The sequence below is a fragment of the Xyrauchen texanus genome, chromosome 1 (assembly GCF_025860055.1).
Source record: "Xyrauchen texanus isolate HMW12.3.18 chromosome 1, RBS_HiC_50CHRs, whole genome shotgun sequence".
NCBI lineage: Eukaryota > Metazoa > Chordata > Actinopteri > Cypriniformes > Catostomidae > Xyrauchen > Xyrauchen texanus.
Window position 1 is genome coordinate 47,456,898 of NC_068276.1, and position 14,292 is coordinate 47,471,189.

Genomic DNA, 14,292 nt, shown 5'->3' on the forward strand with positions numbered 1-14,292 from the left:
GGATTTGGCATATGCCCACATGAAATAAGTGGTGATAGGTGTGGCCGCCAGAACAACAAGCTTTTGACCTGGACATTTTTAATCTAATAACGCGATGCCCCAGCACCGTTGAGTGAATTGTGTTTTATTTATTATTAATTTAAAAAATGCACAGAGATTCTCTGTAAACACGCTCTGAGATGCACTGGGGAGCACTGGCAAGACAGTCGGACTGAGCTGATCCACCAATCAGAACGTTCATTTCAAACGCGATTGGACATTTGCTAACCAATCATATTTCCCGTTTCAGTAAGGGGCGGGACATTTCCAGCGTATATCTTTATGTAGGCTATATATGGCAATACAAGATAACGCGTTAACGTGAACATTACTAAACTCATATTAATGCTTAACAATTTATTGCGTATTATGAATTAGCTTATTAAGTAGCATAATAAAAGGAACATTAATTACACCTATGAATTTAAATACATATTTAACTTGAAGTTACTATACCATTGAAACCATTGATTTACTACAGTAATATTGCAGTAGTAACCATGGTTAATTGTGTGGTAACTATGGTTTATCTAAATACTATGGTTAAATTATACTGTATTACTGTAGTGAAATTGTACATTTTTGTAAGGGTAAACAAAACAGAAGTCTAATAATTTTCTGTTTAGGCAAAAAAAAAAAAAAAAAAAAAATGAGGCCATATATACTTCATCACGTCATGTTGTCTTCAAGTGCTCTCTTTTATGTTTCTTTTAAACCACAAACAAACAATGGTCGAACTGCATTTCAAATCATAGCCAAATGACAAAATATATGTTAGTAGAAATTTTGCCAGCTAAACAAACTCTATACTCATGACATCCATGTTAAAGCACTGCTACTCCTAAATCTCTCTCTCTAATAAATGGATGTTCCCTATGTGTATCCTCTGACCCAGGTTGCCAGGGCTGTTTGGTGTGTCACAGATCTTCACAGCAAATCTCCTATAGTCCTATAAGACACACAGCTTTAAGACTTAAAAATACAGAACACATTCAATCCAATGTAGCTTTACTCCGCACAAACTGTATTTGATGATCTCTGCTAGTGCATTACATACTGCAGACTTTGTCTGTCACGTTTAACATATGTATGATCAGCAAAAGCTAAAAACACAGATCTTGAACACAAATAATATATTTATTTCTGAACCTACCTGGATTTTACTTTGTATTCCTATTTTAAGCTAATCACGCAGAACTAAAAAGTCAAACATATTCTCTTTAATTTGCTGTTTCACTGCATATATCATTAACACCTATTATGTTCAATGTTATTGTAATGCATAATGTACATATCTTAACTTATTTACAAATTGTTAATATAAGCATCTGAGCCTTGTCCATTGCACATGATTTAATGCATCAAATGTTATCATAATCCTTCTTTTTACCCCATGACTTGTGAATTTAATTTAATTTCAGGATTGCATTTACACTGGATTTCTTTTTTTATTAAATCTGTTTGAAACAATATTATCACTATTTACTTCATTATAATATGTGATTACCTCACTCTCCTGTAAATAATGACAAAACGCACTATTGTTGATTAAGGATCAGTATTTAACTTGGCTTTAAGAGCTGTTAAGAGTGCAGTGTGATCTCCGATCAGCTCATAGGCATTGCAGGATGCTAAAGCAGCACAGATTCCTGAGTCAGCTGATTTGTTTGGCCATGTTCCTGACATTTTGCCTGCCATCTGCAACCACAGTCTGGCACTTGTATCAAGCATGTGCGTCAGCTTTTTGAAGAGAAGAGGAATTTATTTAAAGAAGACTCAATCCCCTTTTCTTCCAGGCTATACGTGGGCAGTGAACCAATCTAACCTGATCTGCCTTCAGAACTTTAAGCCTAGAGATAGAGGAGAAAAGAGATTGTAAAGAAGGGAGGGGGCAAGTGGAGAATCCAAGACTGTATTTGCAGTGGGGTCATGCTTATGTTTTATTTTGGCAGCCAAAACAGATTGAGTGGTAAACTTTAGACCATTATGGTGTTAAGAACTTTATTTAAAAATGTTGTCTTAAAGTAAACGCCAAGTGTTGGTACCTCACTATGTATAAAAATAGCTGGAATGGGATAAGTTCAATTACAATTAAGCAGCTTTTGAAAAATATGCTAAATAAAGATTTCTTTAAGATCTAGCATTTAAGATCAAGCAGAATAGGCTTTTATAACGTGCTAATAAGTATTATGCTTTAATTAGTTCAGAAATCACTCAATTAATTCAAGTGAAGCCAAAGAGGCTTACCAGATGCACAACAGGGACTCTGTCTGTCTGTCTGTCTGTCTGTTGTATTTTCAAAAGGCTTTAAATATAATTGTGTTGTTTACACATATGATTGGGATTAACCCCAGTTGGCAAATACAGATGCTTTCCTGTTTAGCATGAGTAAAGCAGACATAGAGCAGCTAGATAAGAAGATCACTTGCAGAACAGCGTGGACTCAGATAAGAGCTAAAGATATGTCTAAACTAGCAATACAGTCTGCATATAATGCATTCAAGTAATATGAAAACTAATCAGTGTGGCTTCTGGCTGTATTTAAATGTCGCCCATGGATCTTATATGTACAGAAGTTACTGTAGTTACACAAAGTCAGATTCCTGACTCTCTTGTGTTTTTATTTAGTGTGCCGATCCTATCACCAGTTTACTCTGGTTTTGTGTTTCTGTTTGTGTCTTGTCACCCTGTGCTCCTGACTCTGCCCCTTTTTTGTCTGGTTTATAGTTCATTTTCCCAACCCGCTCTTCTCATTTTATTCCCTTCCTATCCCCTTTGTGTGCTTTATCCTGTGCTGGTTCATTTCTGGTCTCCTGTTGTGGTGTTTTGTGCTCTGCAGTTGGTCAGTTGGGTTTGTTTTTATTTGCTGTTAGTTAGTCCTGTTTATTTCAAGTGTTGTGTTTGGTTCTGGTTCCTTTTTTGCCCCCTCCTGGGTTGTTTATTTTCCTGCTGCATTGTGCTGTTTTCTGGGCAGTTTTTGTGTTCTTCTTTTTAACTGGCTACTGTCTGCAATTGGATTAATTTCCTGTATCCTGACACACAAGGCATCAGCCCTCAGTATGGTTTATGTCTCATATTATATGTGCTTTACACTAGAAATCCCATATATACCAAGATTTTTTGGCATAATTTCTAGCTCTTTAACCACATTTCTTAATTTCATAATTGCCTTGAATACATTTTAAAAGCAAGTAAACCACAAGAGGCAGCAAAATAATAACTTCAAGATATACTGCAACATAAAACCTGTATGGAAATAGTAAAGTAGAACTACATAGTTACCAAATATGACATTGCTTTTGATGTAACATTTCATAATGTGATATTTTGGCTTTACTATATTAGGTCATTTTACAGAATGTAAGCAAGAACAAAAGAACAAGTTTTACTTGTAATGTATGTATGAAAAAGCAGGCTTAAAACAATGATTTGCAGTCTGTGGAAACTTATCCTTGTCAAAAATGTGGAATGATCACCTCATAATAATACCAACATCTTATGTGTCAAAATTCTGTCTCCATTGGCAAATGTATAAGAAATTAAATAGTCCATAGGCCAACAGAAATGTCCTTAAGTTTTCTTTTCTGATTCTCCTACAGAGTCTGCACCCAAGGCGTTTGGTATCCCTCTCACCCAAGTAATCGCAAATGACCGGGCTCACAAGCAACGGCAGGATGCGTTGAAAGAGAGTCGTCGGGACTGTCTGGACCTTGAGGCCAGTGTACTACGCTTCCGTGCTGAAAAATGGCAGCACAATGGAAACCGGCAGCTGTGCAATACGGTCTTAACACCTGGGGCTGCCTCCTCACTGGCAGTGGAGGGCCACAACAAATCTCTATCATCAGCGTTCATGGACAACACCTCACGGATACACAGACGGGTAAGTGAAGCCCACATTTTGCAACCTCGTTGCCATGACAATGTGATGTCAGCAAACCCTAAAACCCTAAAATGACTGTTTAAAATTACAATTAAAAAAATGTACAGCTCTAATAATACACGAGTGTTAACAGAAGAATTAACGTACGTTTTTTTTTAATAAAAATATGAGCTTCATATTTCTGTGTTGAAACCCTTCAAAAATTGTCCCCATTCACTTCCATTGTATATACCTCACAGTAACCTCAATTTTTTTTTAAAGATAAGGACAGACGAGTCGAAATTATTTTTTTTTAGTAATCAACATTATGCTGTCGATTGCGCTTAACTTGTATTGGACCTGGAATATTCCTTTAAGTAGAAGGATCTTTCAAAATAATATGTAAAGGCTATAGTAGAAAATACAAACGGAGTGTTTTTTTTGTTTGTTTGTTTTTTTATAGTAGTCAGACAGCTGAGTAAATAACAGTGTCTAGGTCATGTTGAACTTCTACCTCAATAATACATCTGCAACTCACTACAGATAACTTCAGATGTAGTCATACCTCCCCATAGGTATAAAATTCACAAATGAGATCATATTGATATCTTCTTTGTTTCACCTAGACAGCAATAACATTCAATAAAGATCAAATGGAGATGTTTGCTTGGGTTTCCTGAGGGGAAAAAAAGCAACAGTAATCTCAATTTTATCTCCTCTAGAGTTTCAGAGAATATCTCAAAGAGTGTCTCACACTGTGCTCAAATTTGCCAAGAAACCAAAAGTTTGTGATTTATTTCAATATGAACTCAAACACTTCTCATCAAATTCAGAACTATTCCATCGACATTAATTTTATAGTTCTACCATCATTGTATGTAACAATTGTGTCATTTGTGTTTCTCCAAAGGAATTTTAGATGTTTTTAAACTAAACATAATGGAAGTCTTGTGAGCTTTAAAGGATTCAACTCTATACTACACGGTACAGGTTAGGGCCAACTATGCACAGATTCTGAGAAAACTCAGAAAGACTATTTTATTATCCACATTACTGCATTTTGGGTTTGTAAGGAAGTGTATTATTCCTGGTCACATCATATCCAAAAAGAAGTTTGCTATTACTGAGACTCCGGATGGCAGCAGTCAGTATGTTATTCAGATTATTGCCATATCTTTCATACTCTGTAGGACTAAAGACAATATCTCTATGGCTGGCAACAGATCAGCAGGAGGGAATGATATCTATGTCTGTTTCTTTGCCAAATCAAACTCTGCATTCTGTCCTCCCTTAAACATGGAGAGAGAAAGGAAAAATAACAGATTACTGGGCTGTTCATCATTGCTTTGATAGATGTGACATTTGAAAAGCTTTTATGAAAATGTGTTTATATTTCGTTTGTACACTTGTAAAAATATGAATAGATTTTTAAATATTGCGACAAATGTTCTACTAACTTTGTGTTCTTTTGTGTGACTAATGGGAAAGCTTTGTGGCTGTTTATGGGTTTTAACAATTTCTTGTAAATGAAACAGGTAGTTTTAGCCTTAGCTCAAATTTATGTCAACCTTTTGGTCTTTAACATTTATACCTTACATCTGTCACATGCCTTAACATTCATTCCCTTGATCATTGCCTATCCTTCCATCGTAAACTATCCTTTATTTCTCTCACCCACTGACTTCTTTCTCTGTCTAGGGAGGGTTATCTGTAGACTCCATCTCTGATCTGGTTGAGAGTCAGTCCAGATTACTAGAGGCTCTGCAGCTCTCTCACCCCAATGAGCTGGAGTTGAAAAAGGCTTCAGCTGGTCTTACACAGGCCAAGCTGAGTCTCAACCCCATCTATACACAAGTCCCCAAAGTGGTGGAGCGCTGCTGTAACCACATTCAGACTTACGGTGAGCTGCAAACAACATTACAGCATAAAATTGTTTTTCAGGCTTGAAAAATGTATAAATTATTGCATTTATTTATTAAATTAATTAATTTATTGATTATTAATAATTATTTATTGATTCATTTAATAAATAACATTTTAAAATGTATGTATTAATTTATTGGCAGATGCTATTTGCACCTCAGTGCAAATAGTGGCAGATACTATTTGCACCCATATTTAAATACTAACATTCAGTATATGGGCATCACGGCAGCATGTTTATTGTGTTTATTTAGAATCCCACAGGCACTAAATTAACCCCTACCCTTAAACCTAACCTTACCTAGACAAAATAACCTTGGTTTTACAACAGTTTCACCATGGTATTTGTAGTAAAATTGCATTAACCACAAAATTAACTATGATTACTATATTACCACCATATTAGTAACACCATGGTAAATTGTATTAAAACTATGTTATCTGCCAAAATAAAACATGGTTACTACAATATTACTATAGTAACACAGTGATGCAATCTACACACAAGCGACGCTGAGCCGTGGAAGAAAAGAGTAAGGGAACGATATGCGATCGACAGACCCCGCCTCCGGATCAAACCCTTTTCTGCACTTCCCAAAATTCACCATGACAAAATTACTGCAATGAAATCAACCTTAATATTTATTTTTATTTATTATTGTAAGTATTAAAGGAAATATTAAGAGTGGAAAGAGGAAATCGGATGGTAAAAAAAATGTGGGATAAAATGCGGAATTGAACTGGGATCGCTAGGACAACACTACACATGCTCATCGTATTTACACCCCACGTCATTGCAGCGACACTTAACGTCTAGTTTGTCGTATATTTCTGTGGTTCCACCAGACTATTGGGGTGCAAATAGCTGCACTGTGTGGCAGATGCTATTTACACCGGGTGCAAATAGTCTCTCCATTATTTAAATGTTTAAATAAAATGGAAAAGAAGAAATTTCTAGTTATAATCTGCTCTAAAGTATTTCATCAGCAAGAATTTAATTTATTTTGTTTTATTTTATTTTATGCCATTTTTACTTTTTTCAAATCCTTGTCCAGTTATGGTAAATGACTGAAGAATTCAAGAAAATGTTATGAAATTAGATCAAAAATTATGGGATCCCTTGTTAAGGTTTCCAGTGGCTAATATCCAGTTACTAATTATTTATCATTAAAGGGTTGCTTGTTTTAAGAGTACTTGAGAAAACACAAAATTCATCAAAGTGGTATGCTTGGATGTAGATTATAAAATAATGTTAGAAAAACAGCATGAGTATCCACATAATGTCATCATCCGATTCAAATGATTTATGTATTGATAACTCATAACACACCCTGGCACAAACTGAGGGTCAGGTCAATCAGCCCAACACCTGTTTATGATCAAGGCCCCCTCTCTCTCTTTCTAGGGTTACAAACTTTGGGAATATTCCGTGTAGGCAGCTCCAAAAAGAGAGTTCGTCAGGTAAGTTTGTGAGTTCCGGCAGCACTCTAGATCTTGCTTACACCATTGCACAATATAAAACCTTTTTATCTCCAATAAATGCCCCCCTGTTTTTATATTCATTTTTAGACACACTGCTGACAGTATAACACTGACAGTTGTTTAATGTGTATGCAATGGCAGTAGTCCCATGTACAGTTTATGTTTTCAGATACTGGTGTGCATGTAGGAAGCTGACCTCAGATTGACTGAGATTTGTGTATGTATATTATACTGTGTTTGTACAAGAACAGGAAACATGGATACTTGAGGCTCATCTGTGGTGGCAGCATGCAGCATTTTTTTACAATGTTTTATTATTTTGTTGACTGTGTTCATGTGTGTGTTTGCAGCTTCGTGAGGACTTTGATAGTGGGATAGATGTCGTGCTAGATGAGGAACACAACGTTCATGATGTGGCTGCATTACTGAAGGAGTTCCTGAGGGACATGCCTGACCCCCTATTGCCGCAAGAACTGTACCGTGCTTTCCTGCACGCTAACTGTACGAGCACACAATCACATTCACATCATAAACTGCTTAACGATACTCCAAATATTACACAATCCAGCTGTATTATTGCATAAATATTCACCATACCTCTGTTTGTCATATCAGCTGTAATGAAATACACAAATTGTCTTGAGATATATTGTGTTTCTCACAGCGTTGAGAGGGGCTGATCAGTTGACGTACCTGCAGCAGTTGTTGTACTTGTTGCCGCCCTGTAAGTGTGATACTCTACTGAGGCTCCTCACACTTCTACATACAGTACAGGAAAACGCACAGAACTCTACTGGCCCCAACCAGGAGGAGGTACCACACCCTGACCCTCACTCTTCACATATAAAAATGTAGTCGGTGGGATGTGAATAAACCATACAGAACACAAAAATATATATTTTGGGGTTTTATTCTGACGGCTGTTTATAGAAAAAGAAAAAAACAGCGGTTGAAAACATGAAATATGGAACTGATACGGTAATATGGTAGAGATGTCAAAAGAAAATACAAACATGGCATGAGCCTACCCTTATGCTTCAGCATACATCACCTTAATACATGCTTAAATCACTGGAAGCATTTTATGCATGGCTTTAAGAACATGTATTACAGTTTTAAACAATACAATTCTCATTACCCACATTTTCACATGTAACATTTATTACACTTATTCACTAAACTGGAAAACACTCTGTGCTATAAATCATAAAATAAGATATCATTAATTCTAAATTTATTAGGAGTGTAATGGTTCAAATTTCTCATGGTTTGGTTTGTATCAAGGTTTTAAGGTCAAGGTTTCGGTATGGTTCAGTATTTGCCATGTTCAGACAAAAACAATATTACTGCCAAATCCAAAGTAAGAATACTGCATTTGGTGACAAATACTTCAGTGGGTTTGCCCTTAATAAAAATATTTTTTTTACAGTAACCATAGTTTAATTATGAATAATATTAAAAATATTGTAACTAAAAAATCAACATGGTTACTGTCATGTTTACAATATATAGTATAATCATGGTTACTATAATGGAAACTACAGTATTACTGTTGTAAAACCATGGTTAATTGTATCAAAGCCATTATTTCAGTAAAGAAAACCATGGTGACAGCAGTCATGGTTACTACAATATCACTATAGTAAAACCATGGTTAATTTTTGTTTAGGTCTTATCTAAATAAACATTTACTCTAATTACTAAATCAACATTTTAACTTGAAAGCCTGCACTAATACGCTACATGAATCGACATAAAATGCATTTCAAACTCTACTGCACATATATTCAATATTTGGAAGCTGCACATCACTATAGAAGGAACTTTGCTATTAAAATGTATACGAAGAATGTTGTGACGTGGCTCGAGTGTTTTAATCATACGCAGAAATCACACATCTTCGTCAGTGGAGTAGGGAAACATTTATTTGGCAATGAACACCCCAGTCGCTTTTGTTATTGTTTTATGCCTGTGTGACGCTCTTGTTCTACCCGCTCTGTACGGTACTCGAACCAACTTCTCCGGCGTGGGAGGCGGGTGCTCTAACAAGGAGGCTAAAGCCTCTAGCGTCAGTCGCTAGTGCACCTCTTGAGGTCAGGAGAGTGAGGTTTACACACTGCACAGCTATCTACCAGCTGGCACCCGTTACACTTGTCTGAGGGGAGATTTCGATTTGCTTGCTTTGTTAAACCTATAAAATAAAAAAAATTGAAAATATCTCAAAATGAGTAATTATATATGTGTTATTTTGTTTTGATCCACACACACAAAATTTGTAACACGTTTATTAAATCAAATAAAAAAATAGTCATGGTTACAGTAAGGCGCTACAATAGAAGTGAATCAGGCCAGTCCATAAACATTTAATACACAGTGTTTCAAAAGTATATTGACAAGGTGTAAACATTATATATGTTATTATGACTTTAGTTTGAGAAAATTACTTACTAATCTTATCTTGTGTGAATTAATATTCAACATTGCAACTTTGTTGTCATGAAGATGTAATGCCAGTAAACCCTGTTATCTTGTGAACGTTATAAGGCTGATAAATCCCTCATTTTATCACACTAAAATTGTGTGAATACAAACAATGTTCACATCTTACTTTTCTTACTTTTGAAATAGTGTGTAGTTGAACGTTTATTGACTGGCACCCATTCTCTTTCATTGTAAGTGCCTTAAAGTAAACTTGATTTTTGCTTTTATATATATATATATATATATATATATATATATATATATATATATATATATATATATAAAACAAGGGAGTCAGAATATTTTTTTGGTTGAAATCAAAATTTTGCCACAAATGCTGTCGATTGAGCATAACTTACACAATGAACCAGGAACATTCCTTAAATATTGCTAAATGATATATAATATGAGTTCAAATATGGTGAGTTAAAAGCAAAATTTTTGGTGTGGTGTCAATAAAGGGTTAAATAAGGAAGAAAAAAATATATATTCTGCATTTGATAAACTCACCCCTTGGTCTTTTAGCATGAAGCTTGTCTCTAAACCAACATGCTGTAATTGTGTAACCGACAGTGTCAGACATAATGATGACATTATTAAATAAGTTCATAAGTTCATTTGAACACTTGAGTTGATTTACTTGATCTCACAAACAACCCTCGGGCCCCTGTCCCCACCAGTTTTTTTTAAAAACCATGTGATGCCTATGGTTAAGAGCTTTGTTGTGAACTGTTGTTGTTCTTAGATCTCAGGTAATAAGATGACGGCAGCCAACCTGGCAGTGATCTTCGGGCCCAACCTCCTACAGAAGGAGAGAGGATCAGAGAGAGAGCTTAGTCCTCAAGCTCTGGGCATAGAGGATAGTACAGCTGTCATCTCTGTCACTCTGCTGCTCATCCAGAACCACAAACACCTCTTAACGGTGAGAGAGAGGGCTGGGCATGTGGAATAAAAGAGAGTATGAATACTATGAAAGTAAAGTTTTGAAGAGACAGTTATACATTCTGGGATAAAATCAATGGATAAATTATTTGGCCCACATTTGATCCCACAGTGTGTTGGTGATGCTTTATTTATACAAATATATATTGGTGCCAGATGGGCTGGTTTGAGTATTTCTGCAACTTCTGATCTCCTGGGATTTTTATGCACAACAGTCTCTAGAATTTACTCAGAATGGTGACAAAAATGAATAAAATACAGCTAGCGGCAGTTCTGTGGACAGAAATGCTTTGTCAGTTTGAACCAGTCTGGCCATTCTCTGTTGACCTCTCTCGTCAACAAAGTCTACGATAACTCAGTTTACTGCTCTGTACAATTGTGGAGAGAATAGCATCTCAGAATGCTATTCTAAGATGCTGGTTGGCACTGTTTTTGTGGCACGAGTGGGACCTACACAATATTGGCAGGTGGTTTTAATGTTGTGGCTGATCTGTGTATATACAGTATAGATATATAAACAGTACTGTGCAAAAGTTTTAGGCACTTGTGAAAAATGTTGCATAGTGAGGATGTCTTCAAAAATAATGTCATAAATAGTTTTCATTTATAACCTAATGTCATACAAAGTCCAGTAAACATAAAAAAGCTAAATCAATATTTGGTATGGCCACTTTTGCCTTTAAAACAGCACCAATTCTCCTAGTTACCCCTGGACACAGTTTTTCTTGGTTGTTGGCAGATATAATGTTCCAAGCTTCTTGGAGAATTCACCACAGATCTTCTATCTATTTAGGCTGTCTCCATTGTCTCTTCATGTAATCTCAGACTGACTCGATGTTTATTGGGGGGCTTTGTGGGGGTCATGATATCTGTTTCAGGGCTCTCTGTTCTTCTATTCTAATCTTTTCTATTTGCAAAAGTAATGTTTGTGAGTCTTAACATTTATATTTCCTATTGACACACTAAAGCTGAAGATATAAATAACCATCTTAAGACAAATGCTTTTGTGAAACAACAAGACTTTTGCACAGTACTATATATATATATATATATATATATATATATATATATATATATATATATATATATATATATATATATAGTGAAAATGTTTTTTCATGTCAACTTGTGCAGGTGTCTGCTGAGCTCCAGCAGGAGGTGCTAATGAGCCTCATTCAAACAGACCCTGATGTTATTGACTATCTGCTGCGCAGGAAAGTCAGGTCAGCATACTTGCAAGAATCAGATTTTAGATGATAATTATGGGATTACAAAAATAAAACTGTCCAATCACTAACAGACTGCACTCTTTGATTAACACTCAGTCTATCACACCTCTGCATTGCTCTGTGACAGTAGTAGTAGTCCGATAATGGAAACGGAGTCTGATGGAAGGAGGGACACACAGGTGTCTCTGGACTCTGTGAGTCAGTCCAGTGATGACTTTCTCTTCTCAGAGACATCTGCAAATGGAAGCTTGAGTAGTGAGGTTTTCCTCAATGCTCTTCACCTTAACACCAACAGAAAACGTGAGTAGTGTTGTATTCTTTAAAAATAAAATAAGATCAACTGTTTAATTTTAGGATTCAAAGTAATCTTGAATCCTAAAGTTTTGTTCCAGCAAGCAACACTCACATTTTCCCAACTAGTTGTGCTTCTTTCAAATATGGCATTTGTGAATAAATGAGGATAGATTTCCAGATATTCTTTACGGAACATAATGACTATGGATTCAAATTATCCTGTGTGTGTGTGTCTGTAACAGGCTCCCCTGAGGTTCCTGCCAAGTCCATTGGCCAGATAAGACAGTTTCATTCCCACCACAACCTGCTAAGTCTTGCCCAGCCTTCCCTCAATTCCCAGAGAGATAACACTGAGCTCAAAGAGAGTAGACATGGTGGTTCAAGACAGACCTGGTCAGAAGAGCGCCTTCATTTCAGTATGGGACAGCAGGATAGTGGCTCTCATCCGCAGAGCCCTAGAGAGAGAGGTATCTGGGTCCGACAGAGCTCCAATGCCTCATCCACGACGTCAGATGACAGCAAGCCAAGCAACTTCTGGGACTTTTTCACTGGCAAGGTGTCAGGCTCAGAGACTATAGTATGACCCCTAGTTGGACGAATGTAGTGTGAGGGTTGTGTGTATAATGCAACTATACACACAACTGTGGATGCTATACTGTTTATATAATGTAATCTTCAGTAACCCCACTCCACTTGAAGATGCTTTTTCAGAACACTGTAGATTATTTTAAAAGAACACAACAGAATCATTATAAGCCTGCCAAAACTATGTATTTTAGCAAGATACAGACCTCTGACAATAGAATGTAAATATATCATAGGCTATTGCAATCCTTCTCTACATAGAGAGCAGCATTTATATACATAGTTCATCTTTCAAACGCACTTAGCCGGCACTGAAAAATTCTAAATATTCTATTTTTCTAAGTTTTTTTTTTTTTTTTTTTACAAATCTCTCTCATTAAATGTGCTTACAATAGCATTCGATAATTTCCAAAGTACCACTATTGCTAAGTAGCAAACATTACATTTATTTTAGTTTTGCAACATTTCAAGAATTTTTCCTTTAGTATATTGGCTGCTAGTTGAAGCATGGTCTTCAGTTTTTCACTATTACAAAACCATATATACAGCATATTTTCATTTTAAATAAAAGCAAATATTATATTTGGTAGCTTTGAGCTCTTTTAAAGACTTGTTTTATAGTAATATGTAGGCTTAAATATTGTACATGTTGCTTTTCAGATATCGGTGGTCAGAAGCCCCTCACTGCAAAACTTCTTCAACAACCAATCACAGTGTGAGAAAAAATAAGTGGAATGGAAGATGTATTTATTGTTTGAAGAATAAGATATTTTTTATAGCTTTTGAAAATTTGGAGAACATGCTCTGAACTATGAATCATGTTATCATTTACCCACAAGGGGGTGATGTTTACTGGTGTTCAGCTTCAAAATGATATGTCTGAATTCAATGTTTCACATGACAAACTTTTGGACCAAATCCCTGAATTTATCTCCTTTACTGGCAGACTCACTCTGAGTTGGTTAGGTAAAAGTATCATCAATCCAGTATGGTTGAGGATTTGCTCAGGAATTCCTTACCTAAAGCATTTCTTTTCCACCCACTGTCCAGGATGCAATCTGGATGGATCACTCTAATCCAAAATCAGTAAACCAAAATCAAATGTAAAGAAACTCAAGAACTTTCTTTCTTAGACTATATAGACTATACTGAGTTTGAGCCAGTCTTGCTTTGTCTACATCTTGAAGAAAAGATTCAACACTTTGTGAATCTCATTTTAAAGTCAATTATTTTGGTTCTCAAAAGGCAAGGAATAGCACAGACATATGGTAAACAAAAAAAAAAAAAGAGAGACTAGATAATATTTTAACACATCACTATTACCTTGCCCGTCTAAAAAGCCCAAATTGTTAATATTTCTAAATAGGAACAGCATATTTGACTTTTGGTGTGCAAACTAATAAACTGTCAAAACAGGCACCTACCTGAAAGTGATCACATCATTGCAATCTATGATTG

General features: G+C 35.8%; 1 protein-coding gene across 3 annotated transcripts in view; it reads left to right on the forward strand.

The window, feature by feature from the left end:
* Nucleotides 1–14,257, forward strand: part of LOC127638326 (rho GTPase-activating protein 6-like) — a 44,970-nt gene extending 30,713 nt beyond the window's left edge. For 2 of the 3 annotated variants that reach the window (XM_052119841.1, XM_052119993.1), the window contains exons 4-13: nt 3,639–3,919; nt 5,597–5,798; nt 7,227–7,282; nt 7,654–7,804; nt 7,968–8,116; nt 10,530–10,706; nt 11,861–11,949; nt 12,083–12,255; nt 12,492–12,805; nt 13,495–14,257. In XM_052119841.1, coding sequence (XP_051975801.1) covers nt 3,639–3,919; nt 5,597–5,798; nt 7,227–7,282; nt 7,654–7,804; nt 7,968–8,116; nt 10,530–10,706; nt 11,861–11,949; nt 12,083–12,255; nt 12,492–12,805; nt 13,495–13,563 — 1,661 coding nt within the window. In that variant the 3' untranslated portion in view covers nt 13,564–14,257. The remainder of the gene's footprint in view (nt 1–3,638; nt 3,920–5,596; nt 5,799–7,226; nt 7,283–7,653; nt 7,805–7,967; nt 8,117–10,529; nt 10,707–11,860; nt 11,950–12,082; nt 12,256–12,491; nt 12,806–13,494) is intronic. The other variant, XM_052119918.1, reaches the window with a different exon arrangement.
* The last annotated feature ends 35 nt before the right edge of the window (nt 14,258–14,292 follow it).